Source organism: Colletes gigas, unplaced genomic scaffold, assembly GCF_013123115.1.
Source record: "Colletes gigas isolate AHSC1104 unplaced genomic scaffold, ASM1312311v1 Colletes_gigas_Sc00020, whole genome shotgun sequence".
Lineage (NCBI taxonomy): Eukaryota > Metazoa > Arthropoda > Insecta > Hymenoptera > Colletidae > Colletes > Colletes gigas.
The window spans coordinates 4,566,932-4,581,221 of record NW_025106649.1 but is presented as its reverse complement, the minus strand read 5'-3'; the positions used below and the strand labels follow the sequence as shown (position 1 = coordinate 4,581,221).

Sequence of the window (14,290 nt, the reverse complement as noted above, 5' to 3'; positions counted from 1 at the left end):
TTTCAAGCCATATATTACATTGTTATACTTGTAGCTGCAATTCTACAAATTCTTAATGTTTAAGGATAAGTATATTCTTTACAAATATTGACACTTTGTATGTTTTTAAAGAATTTTCTAACGAAAGCAATTTTATATTTGAATATGAGCATTTACTTTCATTATTTAATACTTAAAGGTGAATTACGCCAAATATTCATAATATTCCTAAACAAAACTTTTTTAGAGATTTATATTTCTGAAAATATATATTTATATACATTTTGACTCAAAGCGGTCAGACTCCAAAAATGTAAGACTAAGTTTATATTGCTTCTTTAGCACTGCCATGTTCAAGATTCCCAAACTTTTAATGGTCATTATAAAAAAAGTACTTTTTAGAGATACTTTCCCGAAACAAGTGTGATGATTAGCAACTATGATAATCAATGTGATCCTAGTAAAATATTGCATACGCTACTAAAGCGTTAAAGTATTCAATATCTAGTGTTAAAAAAACTGTTTAATTTTATGTAAAATTATATTCACGATAATGGCACGTCAATGATATGAAGTAGAAACTGTGCCATTTGTACATCCGTTTTTATTAACCGAAAATATATAAAACATATACGGTTGTATAGTGGATTTGTTACGTATTTAGATTTCCGCTTTACGGTAAATCATGTGATACGGTAGAATTAATACAATGTATTAGTGCAAATACCTTAGATTATATCGTTTATTTAGTATGTGAAAAGACTAAATAATGAATAGGGCTTACTTGTAAAATGTATTACTGGAACGATATTGAATCAATAAAACATTCAATCTATTCAAGGAAGAAACATATTCATTTTAATTCCATTACTAGTCTACGTTTTTCCACTCCAAACAGAATAAAAAATAGATGCAACTGAACAAGAAAGGTACATTCACAAATACAATGTATATGTATTGGAGCATTGTATATTTTATATCTTTAATTAAGATTTTATTATTATATATTTGTAGGAGAGATTCACACTTATTTTAGTCTATACTTTTTCTTTGCTATGCTAATGTTCATGCACAGATGTCTTTATTTTGTTTTAAATATATGCATCTTTTATATGTAATATATTTTTTTTATTATCATCGAGTACTTAGATAGTTTTTTGTCGTACAACCTACGTGTCATTTTGTGTATAATTTATGTTTTTTTAATACATCAAATTCTGTGTTTTAGAAGGCATGCTTTCTAAATTGTAGAACATTTTGACGATTTCTTTTAGAAAGCAAACTCAACAGTCATTAAATTACAGCTGACCATCGCGACAAAGTCATTATAAATAAAAAAGCGAGAGAAAGGAATTCGTTAAAATAATTCTTAAGACTGTTACAAAATAGTTTTCCACTTTGAAAGTATTCAACTATTGATCTAACAATATTTTATTATTGCAAGTTTCTTAGAATTAGGCCATAATGTGTCTTAGTAGTACCATAAGTTGTAGAAATTTAAAGAAAGAAACGAAATATAAGTAATTGTTTGTAAAATAACGTTTTCGACTATGTTCTTGAAAGCTGCCTTAATGACTTCGATAAAGCGTAATCGCACGTAACGTAAAACAGAAAAAAACGTACAATAATCTACAATTATAGAAAGCACACCTCTTACACCGTGTATAATATACATCAATTATATTCCTATGTTCAACTACGCATACCCGCTAATATCTATCTTAGACTCCTTTTATATTATAATATACTTTGCAAAGTATATATTATATTTTATATCGTATCAGCACCATTCTACGTTGAATTTAGTACATGGATAGTAATCGCGATCAAGCGATACACTCCTATATACGTTCATCTACTTGTCCGACCAGTACCAAACTGAACATAGAATCGCGCTTTCCGCGCATTCTCTTCACGTAATGTATGTATATGTAGGTATGTATGCGTATATGTATACGTGTATGAAATATGCGTGTGTAGTGTGTGAGAAATAGCATCGATGCACTGACACACGAATGCTTACACACGTAAACTGTCGTCTCGTTTTAACTTGCACGCAATAATCACAGCCACCTATCCAGATTCGCGCACACGCACACCCAAATACGCGCTTTGTCTCGCATTCCATATACCTTCGGTATACGTTATCTTTTTTTTTGTCTGTTTATTTGTTAATATTTATATATATATATATTTTTTATATGTATATATTTATATATGTATATTGCTGAGATATCTTTCGTGTATCATACATAGAAATAGGTGCCGAAACGAGCTGCTCCTTTCTTCGGTTACATTGTTACAATATCGTCTGTAACGACCACAATGAGAAAGAAAAGGGGTCACGCGACTCGAATGTCTTATATGCGATGATTTTTCTTCCTTGTTTTATATCGCATTTTCTCTAGTATTCCCGTAAAATTCTCTTCAACTAAGTAATTCTCTTTCCCGAATTCCTTCTTCTAACAGCATACTTTCACACTTTGAAATTCGCTGGGTGCTGGCGGGCTGCGCAGCCCGTAAATCAATAAATAAATAGAGGAACAACATTCTTCAAACATTTTTTTTTTTTTTTTTCTTATAACAACATTAGAGGCTCTTGGAACGTAACGCAACAAATGTTCAACAATACAATCACGAAAACAAATAGAAGGCACTCTTGCATTTTTTTTCTCAATAAATTAATTTTTTCGTAACGACTCATGGGTAATCTACGCGTTCTAGGCCTTTGTCGTGTCGTCTACTTATCCCTCGGATATATATGTCTCTCGCTCTCATTCTCTGTGTCTCACTCTCTTTTTTTCGTATTTCTCCGTCACAATTGCCGCGACATTTAAATTACAGCGCCACAAACCATTAGGTTCATTACCAGTTCTTCATCTTTTTTCCCCTCGTTTTAAATAGACAATAATAGCTATAATATGCGAGATATGAGATAACAAATTTCTCGTTATAGATAAAAGAAATTTACGTTCATAACAGTTAGGTAGAATATTATTTAACTTTTTATATTATAATAATTTAATTATTGTTATTTGCTTTGAAGCTCACAGCCGACACATTTTTTTAATTCATTATTACATATATTTTTTTTCATTATTTTTATCGTATTCGTTTGGGTATGGGGCATCTCTTTTTTTCTTTTTTTTTTTATGTTAACAGCTATTTACGATCTTTTTTCTTTACTCTTTTGCGCGGATAATTTGTCGGGGGGAAAAAAATAGAACAATAAATTAGTGTCCGCTACCGTTTCGAAAATGCGTGAGAATACATCACGGTTACTCTAATTAAACTATAAGTACTGTGTACCATATTTCAGGTAGAAAATAAAAAACGAGAGATGTGGCAGTGCCTTGAGCAACCGTTTTATGAAACTCAACTCTATTCTGCCTCCCTATTTACCCCTTCTGCATATTCTTTTTTTTTTTCTTTTTGAACACATAACAAATCGCTCGTCTTTGTACGATAACAACGTTATTTGTAATTTTCTTCTGTTCTATCATCTGTTTTATCCGTCTATCCTACTCTAGCCTTGCTCGTGAGATTCAATGGTTTGTCGAGCCTATCGCGCGTATAACGTCAAATACTGCATACTATAGTTTTAAATAATGTAGCGTACCTGTAGTACCTATTTAAGATATATAATTTCTCGCTTCGTTAACATTTAACTCTTGTAAGAGATAATGTAACTGACCTTTTAGATATATATGTTTGTATAGATATATATATATATGTGTATATATATATGTATATATACATATACACATATACACATACATATTTATTGTGAATATCATTTTCCATAACTAACATAATAATCTTTAAATATCATATTTTATCTTATTTATATATATATATATATAAATAAGATTATTATATATATATATATATATATTCTTTTATAAATGCTTAACAATTTAGTATATTTGATAATTTACCGAAGAATTTATAATTTACAAGTCCATGTGTCTAGTTTTTCTTTTTTTCTGTTATATATTTTTTTTTCCTTTTTGTATTTGGGACTGAGATCACAAGAGAATAATCGTACGCCGTTATATATCATATATGCGTGTATATATATGTATATATATATGCTTATGCAGGTTTGTCGAATATACGCAGATTCTATCCGTCAGGTCCGACGTTGCTTTTCATACGGCTTCGAAATCGAGATACACACGCGCTTTGTATCTTGTCCTCTCTCTCTCACTCTGTGTTTGTGTTTGGTGTTTGGCGTATGTGTGTGTGTAATAGAGATGACCAAAAAGAAGAATCGGAGGACAAAACAAAGAAAAAGAAAAAAGAAAATGAACAATAGGAGCGCATTCGAAAGCATTCAAAGGCTCAGAGCTTGCATTTGATGGCACGTGTCGCTCAGCTGATTCTGATCCCCCGCAGGATGTCCTGGATGATGAGCCCGCGGTGTACCCGGCGGCGTAATGGGCATTCTACCGACGCCAGGTGGCGCGTCGCCGGCTCCGCCCAGACTGTCGTCGGACACTTTGTTCCCGGTCTGCATGATCCCGTTCACCTTGTACTTGCTCTGTCGTAGCATAGCGGTGGTCTGAGCAGAACCGGAGTTTGAGTACTTCTCTGTCGGCTTGCGGCTTGCGGACAATGTCGGAGCGATGGTGAACCGACGCTGACTAGCCTGTTGTTGCTGCTGCTGCTGCTGCTGCTGCTGGTGTTGGGACGGGGCTAGGGATGGCTGATAACGGTTTTGCGCCGGAGCATAAAACTGGACCTGGGAGGTGGGTGGTGACAAAGTTGGAAGTGGTCGTGTCATGGGCGAATAAGGCGCTGGCGGTGGGCTAACCGGCTTCTCCGAATTATTACCGCTGTCTGCTACCTGTACCCCCTGCGAACCATTGTTATCGGTTTCGATTGTATTGTAAGTCTCGTTCGTCTGTGCGCTAGAACCGTTTCCGTGGTCCGTTTGTCCATTGTTACTCCTGTAGCTGTTAGCTGCGTTCTTACGGTAATTGCTCGACCTGATCGCGCTATCGAAATACTGATCGTTCGGATTGTTCCTGCGGCCGTTCGCGTAATCGAAGCACTGACTCGCATTGAACATTCTGGATTGCGCGTTCGCGTACGGGGAATTGTACGATTGACCGGGTACGTTCGACGTGAAATTCCCAGACCTTTGCGCGCCACCCTGAGCCTGAGGATTGTAGCTATCGGACTTTTGCGCTACGTAGCAAGCCGGAGAGCCCACGGCGGAAGCAGCCGTTCTTCTGTTATATTGCATGGAAAATCGCGATGCCATCGCCGGCGACGAGTATTTATTATAACCTCCGTCTACGTTACTGTGCTTATAAGACTGAGAGTTCCCTAAGTTTTGAGCTATAACGAAAGGAGCTTGATGGGACAACGCGATGCCGTGATTCTGGGATTTCGTGTAACTGTTCTGCCCGTTCGCGGGCCCGGACTTTGAATAGTCCCTGGAATTGAAACTCTGACTTTTATTAGTAGAGTCGAACATCTGCTGAGACACTGACGGCGGTGTGGGCAGCAAGCTAGTACCGCCGGAAGCGTTGTGAAACGACGGTGTATGCGCGTGAGGAATGTAAACCGTTGCCGGGTGATACACGATGGCCCTACAATGCATCTGATTGCCACTGCAATCGTCACTTTCGTTCAAGCATGTCTGTGAGCTGTACAAGTTTCCGGTGTGTATCGCGATTGGATGATAATTGGTGTAACGACCAGACATGGGGAGTTTCACGGGCATTAAGGACACCAGGGGTGTAGCTGACCCTGCAGCAGCCTGTGTTTCACCATGTGGTTGCTCCGAGTGGCTCGATGTCGAACGAGAATCCTACGATGTATTTCACAGATGATAGTTTTCACGGATGATCGTTGGAAGTAATGAATATGGTTCTTTTTTTTTGCGATTCACTTACTCGCGGATACTGGTACAGTGAGAAACAGTAAATTGCAAATAAACATTGTACCTTAATCTCAGTCTATATCCGCGCTTTGCATACTATTTTCTATTTACTTCTTAACACGTTGACTGTCATGGCGGTCATTGCTAACCGAAACTTTAAACTTACAATGTGTTGCAATATTATTTGCAATAGAAGAATCCTAATACTTGTAAAATTTTAAATAACGCTACTTTAATTAGGGATACTCTAAAATAACAAATACGCTATTTAAATTATCGAATATTTCTATCTTGTACACTATTTGTAGAAACGTTGAGGACCTCTTTAGACATGGAAAACTGGCGTGGCAGTCAACGTGTTAACCCTTCTGCAGAACGTGGTCCTTTCTGACACAAACATTTTTCCTTGTGTACAACGTATATTAGGCGTATGCAAAAGTTTGTTCTGTTTGATGACGAATCAGGGATTTATACCGAAATGTAAGATATTATATCGACTGTATCGAACGTTTTGCCATTAATTGTTTAGAGTTTAGTATGGTTGGATATATTGTGGAGTCAGAAACCCGACATTACGTTGTCTAAAGAATGGATATGCTGTCCTTAGAATCTGACCACAGAGCGGGGAAGGCAGAGGTACCTTTTGATAAGAGGACTGTGCTGAAGCCTGCAAGACTTATACCAGAATCGTTCAAGAGCAAATTAGTATCGAGCAAGTGTAACAAATGAGACCAAACACTGACAGAAAAGTGGATCCTGGACGAACCTTTCGAATGTGCAAATAGCAACTCAACCACTATCTATTTTTCATTGCTTTTGAAACAGGAAGAGAAGAGTTTTTAAACGTAATATCCACGAATATCAGCTATTTTCTGTCTTCGAAATCTACGAATCCGAAAACATGTCGACGATTTCATCGTCCGAAACGATAATACGTTTGACGGTCGTGGAATAAGAATATTGCCTGAAAAGTGGCATACATAAAATAGTTTAATTAGAAATAATATACTATTAAATAACTATTAACGAATAAAAATTACTAAAACAAAACGACGTACTTTTGCATACTCCTAATATAAAAGTAAACTTTCCTTCACGTTGTTTTACACACATGTCAACTAAAATGCACCAGATCTACTTGTAAACAACAGAAAATAGAAATATTGAATAATTTTTGTCTCGTTGTTTCGTTTATTGGACTGATGCACATATTTAGTAACGAGATAATTTACTTGTGTTTCGTTGAAAGAGAATAGGTTTACAGATTCTGCAAAAGGGTTAATTAAAATCAGATACAAATATACATGGATACATTAATTCGTTTCCTTTCACGGTACTGTGCTAATCGTACAGCTGAAACGCTATTATTGCGGTTTGAAAATGAATTCAATACATGCAGCCTATATGTTTCAGGTCACGCGAGTAGCTAAGCAATGAGAAGAATATTCTGTTAGTATCGACACGATATTTAAAATAGATTATCGATTCAAGAATTAAACTATTTTTGATTACATATACAGGGTGGTCCACGCAACTATATTAGGTCGTGACTCCGTTATCAGCGCAGTTAAGAGTAAAATATCAAAGAAAGAAGATGAATGCACCTAAAATTGTAGCAAAATTAGAGTTAACAATTAGTGATGAAGTTGGTTCAAAAACAATATCGAACAATTTTAAAGACATAGGCTATTTCGTACGAATACCGAGGAAAAAACTCTGTGTCAATAAAATGACTAAAAAGAAAGAGACTTAATTTCGCAAAAACTTATATAAATAAATCGTTACATTTTTGAAAACATTAGACAAAGTTAAACGTGATGAAGGCGGCCTTATGGTATAGGGCTGTATAACATATCAAAGTACACGTATCAAAATTCATTCTCAAATTTTTAAATATCGTATAACTATTGCCAAATTATCATTATTTTATAATGACTTATATAACTTGTGGCACATAAATTACCCGCATCTAAGAAAAATATTTCAGATGTACTTTACTCTATTGTGTGATCGGCGGAAAAATGATTCTGTGCCTTGCATCGTATGACCGTAATAATTACATTTCACGTTTTAGCTATACGATAATTAGAAAAGTACCGTAAATCGAACAATGAGTTCTTTTTTATAAAATAGACTAACAAGAAATAATCCTCAAACCGGAAATTCAAAATATTCTGAAACTTTGGGTATATACAGGGCATACGTAGATACGTATTACGCAATATCTGCATGTTAATTTGTTAATTTTTTTAATTTCCGAGTTAGCGATCATCCCTTATAAGCTTACTGACTTGCATGTGCAAAGGTCTTAACTCGCAATGATAACGTATCATCGTTTTTAGTAAATTAAAAAGCGCGTTTTAGTAAAAAAAAATTATTAACTTACCTCCTGTGAAGCAGCTTGGCCATCAGACGACGTTTGCTGACATGGGGTGTCGGCAGCGTAAAACAACAACTGCTGATCATTCAATCCCATGGGAGCATGCGGAGGCGGTGGGTGGGGTCCAGCTGCTAAAGGATAGTAGAGATGATCCACCTGTGGAGGAGGACCTGTAGGTACCGGTGGATGATGATGCGGTGGCGGTGCAGCAGGGGCGTAAAAATGCGCGGATGGTGGTGGAGGCAAAGATGGTAGCGGCGGTGGACCTGTTGGTGGACTGGTTGCCCCTGTGCCATTGTTGCCGCTTCCGGAATTACTGTTACCACCGCTCGTGTTACTTTGCGAATTACTAGTGGGGTACAAGTATGGATGAGCTCCGGCGGCGGTCGCCCCTGGATAATACGTCTCATACTGCACAAAAGAAAAGAAGAATTCGACAATGATTTATTCGCATTTACACACGATCGTGAAGGAAAATTAAAGGAAATATCTATTTTACACAAAAATATCGTACATTATCAGGAAGTCTTTGACGAGTTTCTCTCTGTGTACTCCTCTCTCTTTAAACGTTCATTCACGATTCTAAAAGTGGTAGAGATCAGTCTTGTTCTGAAGTACTAAGGTCAATTGTACATGCTACGAAACAAGAACCTTTCATAACGAAGAGCGTTCCAGGGACGCTGAATTACACACTTTACTTTGAGCAGATTTTATTAATCCTTTTTTTTTTTTGCGCATGCCCATAATATAAACATACGTATTGTGTTTTTCTATGGAATGGTTCAAGAGAAACGAATAATATTTACGGAGATACGATGTGTGTAAGAAGTATCACAAAGTATGACACGCATCGTGTGTTACAGATGCATTGTTGCGTATTCTCTGTGCAACACAAAGATTGTAGTATAAAAGAGTAACGGAAACACGCCGACGAAAAAAATATGCGACATTCTATACTGCAGTAACTTTTGATTGTAATAAGCATAAGAAATATATATTTGATGAATAGATGAAGTACATCAAATGTAAGAACTTGTGTGCAGAACTCATATGAAAAACTATTAATATAAATCATGAATTATGAAAAAAGGTCAAGTGTGCATGCATTGGACAGGCCATGCAGAAGACTGACAAAGAAAATGCACAAGGATGATGCGCTGCATGCTAGTCATTTAGCATAGACCGTGTACCTTTAGACCTCAATACTGTATAGCGTCGAGAAGGACGTAAGTAGGCATTTGTTGAGGGTTGGGTAGAAACGCCGGTGGTATGGCTTCTCCCATCAAACCATTCGTCTGTCAAACCGCAACCGATTTACCGTTTAATATAAATACAAGCTGTACCCGTGAACAATTCATATGATAGGATGTACATACATAAGACCCAAGATTAAGGGAGGTATCGGAGAAAGAAATTGGCAGTGTTCACTCTATATTTTACTCACCGGCATAGGTGAATACGGATACTGTTGTGGCATGTAGAGAGATGGAGCAGGACACGGGTACATTACAGGTGCAAAAGTTTGATGACCAGTAGCTTGCGGACCTAATTATCAAGGTCGAACTTGATTATTAGAATCACTCGAATTCTATCAGAAATAGATCATGACTTCATTGTAAAATTTACCAAACACTCCTGTGGCTTGATAAATAGTTGCTGGATCGGTTGGTGGAGCAATTGGTGTTGTTGGTGCAGGAGCTGTAGTGTTGTAAAATGCCATACCATTTTGGTACATAAGACCCATACCTAATTAAAAAATAAGTAGAGAAAAAAAATTTGTATTATATAATAAAAATATATACATTTAATGTTAAAATATTACACTGACCATTTGTACAATAGTAAGTACTATTAGGTACAGAGGGTGGGGACCCAGAACCACCATCAAAAGGTCTATTGAAAGGTTGCTTTTTAATTGCAGGGGCTATATTTAATTTTCTTTCTCGTAACACAATGCATTCAGACTATAAGCAAAATAATTTATAATTAATGGTATTCATTTTACATTTGGCATTAAATACAAGCAAATACATCTTACACACCTCTTGCTGAAGTCTTTTAGCTTCTTCTTCTGTTTCAAATGTAACAAATCCATAACCTTTAGATACACCGGCACGATCAGCAATTATTTTTGTAGCTTTAACATTGCCATAAGTGGAAAAAAGTTCGGTAAGTTCATCTACGCTGGTGTTAGCAGAAATACCACCTACGAAGATACGATTCGGTACTACTGTACCATACTTAGGAGCAGCCATAGTGAGACTTGTAGCCGAGGCAGGGCTAGAGGCTGGACTAGACCCCTCAGTTCCACCCGTTGATGCCGAACTCTAAATAGCATGGCTAATATTAAAATAATGCAACCAATCTTTATATATGGTACAAGAACAAAATTATAAAGTATGTATAAGTGAACATGATATACATAGAATGTAATATACAGATATTTTAAACATTGTTAATATTTTATGCCAAATATTCACGTATTACCAGATTTTCTAATTTAATGTCTGAGTTAAGCTATAGTTGTTTTGGTATGTTGTTATTTATTACCTATTATTTCTTATTTGCCATATAAATTGGACTTTTAAAGAGATATTGTTCTATCATCCAGATTATTTGTATATTGACATAGAAAACATTGAATACCAAACTGAGAATCTTTCCCAAAAATTAATGTCACACACAATGTAAGAAACATTTTTTAATTTAACAAATAGTATAACACTGGCAATTAAAATGTCGTTTAACTTGTGTGATCGTACCGCGAAACTCAAAATGCAAAAAAAAACGACATCTTATATGCACCAACCTAATAAAAATATTGACAAGCGAGAGCTGTCTGTTCGACTTCGAAATTTGAGGCATCTATACAGGTTAAATCTTCGTGAACATTAAATACGGACATCGTCTTGTGCGTCGATGTACCGCACACAAAACACCACATCAACGAGAAAATGTAGTCTCGAATGAAAAACAATTTTATCGGAGGGTTAGATGAAAATCTTCGTGTAAAAGAGAGCTCACCATCTTCGCGAGAGTCGGGCGTGTAAATGAGTTTCTTGGCCGTGGGTTTGTCCTAGCAGCTTGAAGGTACCCTGGCCTCGCACGAGGTCACCTGGGTGCCCAGGGACTGCCAAGGACCGTTGCAACCACTTCAAAAGGACTTCCAGCCTCCGGCGAAGCTGCTGTTCCTTCTCGCTAAACCTCCAAACACTACAGAGACACTTTTACAAGATGGCGGTTATACGCGCCGTTCAGGGCGCTAATTTTCCTGATTTTAAATTTTCGATCCGTCCAACCGTTATTTAGATTTACACCTCACAGATAGATACTCGTAGACATTTTAAAGAGTAAAAAGGTTTCATTAAAATTTTCTGGGCCATATTGTATAATGTGCAAAGCGTGACGTTTTATCAAGTTTCTTTTAAGCTATAATATAACGATAATACGAACATACTTTTCGGCAGACGAATCATTTCACACACATAAATGACAATCAAAGTTTTATTGTCCTGCAGTTAGAATTTTATTTAAGAAAATTAATTTTATTTCACAACATACAGGTAATACTGTCGCGTAAAAATATTGACTGATATAATGGTATAATGTACTTATTAACAAGAAATTATTATTGCACAAATATCTCAATATCGGACTAAAATGCTAATTTCTTTAAAACATGTAAATATCGGATAAATTCATTTTTCTCGTAATGGCGGTGATTGATTGCGGTTACTATGGTTTTTTTTTCTTTTTACAAAGCTTACCTAATTCTGGATGTAGAAACATTCGTAGAATTGTTTCTTAGCAGTTAACATGTTGCCTATGGACTATCTCGCAATGAATAATCGAATAAAAACACTGAAATTGAAACGAGGAACAAGAACGGAGAGAAAAACGAAAATGTGCTTCCTCACAGCATTGTTGACTTCGAAAGACTGAAACATTCGCCGCCGTACTACTCTGGTCGTCGTGTTGTCTGTAACATCGATACTGCGACCGAATTTATTTTTCACCCATCTATCATTATCATAAATATAATTAGCAATTGACACGATAAAAATGTTTTGCCTAAAAACGAACGATGACGTTGCAAACAGTATATTCGATAAAATATTACAGCTTTATTTTGAGCACAGTTGTGCTCCGAATTTTACGACATTCGATGTTCGAATGTTTCTAGAAAAATGACAAAAGATAATTGTGAACGCACGAAAATGTGGTATTCGTCTCCATCTTCCTGGGCATACAAAATAAATCCTACAGCAGAACATTTTATATAACATTGTAATTATAGTATCACTTGCTGGCTAATGCAACTGAAATAACAAATACGATGGTGTTAATAAATTTAACGAAAACTTTATTAAACTCAATAATGTGTATATATGGGGAATGTACAGGAAAATTATTTTATATAACATAGCCTTTACACGTTGTTCAAGTTTAAGTACATCGCCGAACTCGTAGGAATATCATATAACGATCTCTCAGGAATTTGATAATCCGAAATTACTTCAGAAGCGCTATTTAAGCTCTGAAAATTAAAGAATAGTCCCGATTACTACATGTTTGTTCGATTTCCGTTTAGATTGATCATTTTTTACAGTTGGATCATGATTTTTATTGAAGTTCGTAACGTAAACGCAAATTATTATTTTAACACGCAAGAGAGTAAATACATTTATCTTGTTCGTAGAAGCGGTATTTATTTTCGTTCGATGAAACTTAAGACTTACGTATTTTTTATGCATGGTAAGGCAGAAAGTACAAACTTGGGGTCTTGTTTGTAAATCAGTCCAATGATTGGTCCAGTAAACACTGTTGTCCTCAACACGTGAACATGGTTGATCTATAGGGCCAGCAACGAGAACGGCACCCAAGTGGTTGATATAACTGCTGGCTAATCTCAAAGTCTCTATTTTCGATAATTTCCTATCCACTGGTTCCGTCGGTATTAATGTTCTCAAGGCACTGAAAGCCGTGTTCACACTGCACAGTGAAGATTGGAATTCTTGAGTCTTGTAGCTGTTTGCACTCCTTACCCTCCAACAGGATATTTACAAATTTTCCACTATTGGGTACAAAGTTTCATTCGTATACTGCTCAAAATGTCGAAATAATTCGTGCGAATTGAAATTGAAGAATCGAAATTCGAGATAAAAGGCTATTGCGAATTTAAAACAGCAATAGCTTTACTTAATGGTCAATTTGTACAGAATGTTGAAACTTTTTATCAAAATCATCCAATTCTTTAATTATTTTGAGTAGCATACAAACAGTCAATTTATTTTTTTTAAGTATATTTTCGTCTTGTACGAGAGATTAATATAAATAATGACATATACATAATATTTGTAACAAATGCTTCGTATTTTGTAGCTTGCTGAGTGATAAAGTCATCTGCATAATTGATTTAATTATTTTATGGAGCATATATTACAAATTCATGCAATTTAAATGAATTACATCATTTAATAATAATCATTGTTATTACAAATCTCTTTTGTCATAAATATAATTCTTAAGCTGGTTAGCCAAAAATTACTCTTGAAAGACAATTACAAGTTTTTATCTATACAAAAAAGTACAATTCATCGTTACATTAACTGTATTAATTTAAACAGATTTAATAACAGCAACAAAATGAATTTTTTATCATAGACGATAATTGGTACGCATATTTTTAGGGCAAATATAAACGCATGTTTTATACAATGTTTCTATTACAATTTTATTATAACAATAAGTCAACAATTAAATCTACACCCAAAATATCCAAAGAATACTAGAATCACAAACGGAGAAATAAATACACTAGTACGAACGTGTATTATTGTACATAGTTCGTGCCATCGTACGAAGTAAAGGAAATTTTTCGTGTTTTATAAAAACAAAAAAAATTATTTTCACCTATGAGTGCGGTCCCTCTCGCGTGCATTCGCTTGATAACGTTGTTTCGTCGATTCTTCTTTCTTTCGTGCAGCCATGCCGCACCGCACTGTTATCAGTTAATCGTTATACAATTTCGTTAACTT

At 35.5% G+C, this 14,290-nt stretch overlaps 2 protein-coding genes across 4 annotated transcripts; both read right to left on the bottom strand.

Annotated features, from left to right (window-relative positions):
• Positions 1–3,946: 3,946 nt before the first annotated feature.
• Positions 3,947–11,454, bottom strand: LOC122400704 (atrophin-1-like). The gene is made up of 7 exons (XM_043402287.1): positions 11,277–11,454; positions 10,295–10,579; positions 10,081–10,216; positions 9,879–9,998; positions 9,697–9,797; positions 8,259–8,663; positions 3,947–5,800 (listed from the first exon to the last, which is right to left on the bottom strand). The coding sequence occupies exons 1-7, from the start codon at positions 11,277–11,279 to the stop codon at positions 4,316–4,318; spliced, it is 2,535 nt and encodes an 844-aa protein (XP_043258222.1). The 5' UTR covers positions 11,280–11,454; the 3' UTR covers positions 3,947–4,315.
• Positions 11,455–12,648: 1,194 nt separating this feature from the next.
• On the bottom strand, positions 12,649–14,289 carry LOC122400712 (transcription factor 15-like). 3 transcript variants are annotated; one of them, XM_043402308.1, is made up of 3 exons: positions 14,166–14,289; positions 12,992–13,292; positions 12,649–12,789 (listed from the first exon to the last, which is right to left on the bottom strand). In XM_043402308.1, exons 1-3 carry the CDS (start codon positions 14,240–14,242, stop codon positions 12,682–12,684), a joined length of 486 nt encoding a protein of 161 aa, XP_043258243.1. In that variant the 5' UTR covers positions 14,243–14,289; the 3' UTR covers positions 12,649–12,681. The 3 variants fall into 3 exon arrangements, with proteins under 3 accessions (XP_043258243.1, XP_043258244.1, XP_043258242.1); XM_043402309.1 differs by having other exon boundaries at positions 12,992–13,244; positions 14,166–14,282; XM_043402307.1 differs by having other exon boundaries at positions 12,992–13,298; positions 14,166–14,272.
• Position 14,290: the final 1 nt, after the last annotated feature.

What these genes read in the sequence shown, in the direction of transcription:
- LOC122400712 (XM_043402307.1), bottom strand. Translation starts at nt 14,242, where the DNA reads ATGGCTGCACGAAAGAAAGAAGAATCGACGAAACAACGTTATCAAGCG. An exon ending in GAGAGGGACCGCACTCATAG is followed by an intron (nt 13,299 to 14,165) that starts GTGAAAATAATT and finishes ATCCTGTTGGAG; the next exon opens with GGTAAGGAGTGCAAACAGCT. An exon ending in TTACCATGCATAAAAAATAC is followed by an intron (nt 12,790 to 12,991) that starts GTAAGTCTTAAG and finishes TTTAATTTTCAG; the next exon opens with AGCTTAAATAGCGCTTCTGA.
- LOC122400704 (XM_043402287.1), bottom strand. An exon ending in TACTTACTATTGTACAAATG is followed by an intron (nt 9,999 to 10,080) that starts GTCAGTGTAATA and finishes TTTTTTAATTAG; the next exon opens with GTATGGGTCTTATGTACCAA. An exon ending in TCAAGCCACAGGAGTGTTTG is followed by an intron (nt 9,798 to 9,878) that starts GTAAATTTTACA and finishes CTTGATAATTAG; the next exon opens with GTCCGCAAGCTACTGGTCAT.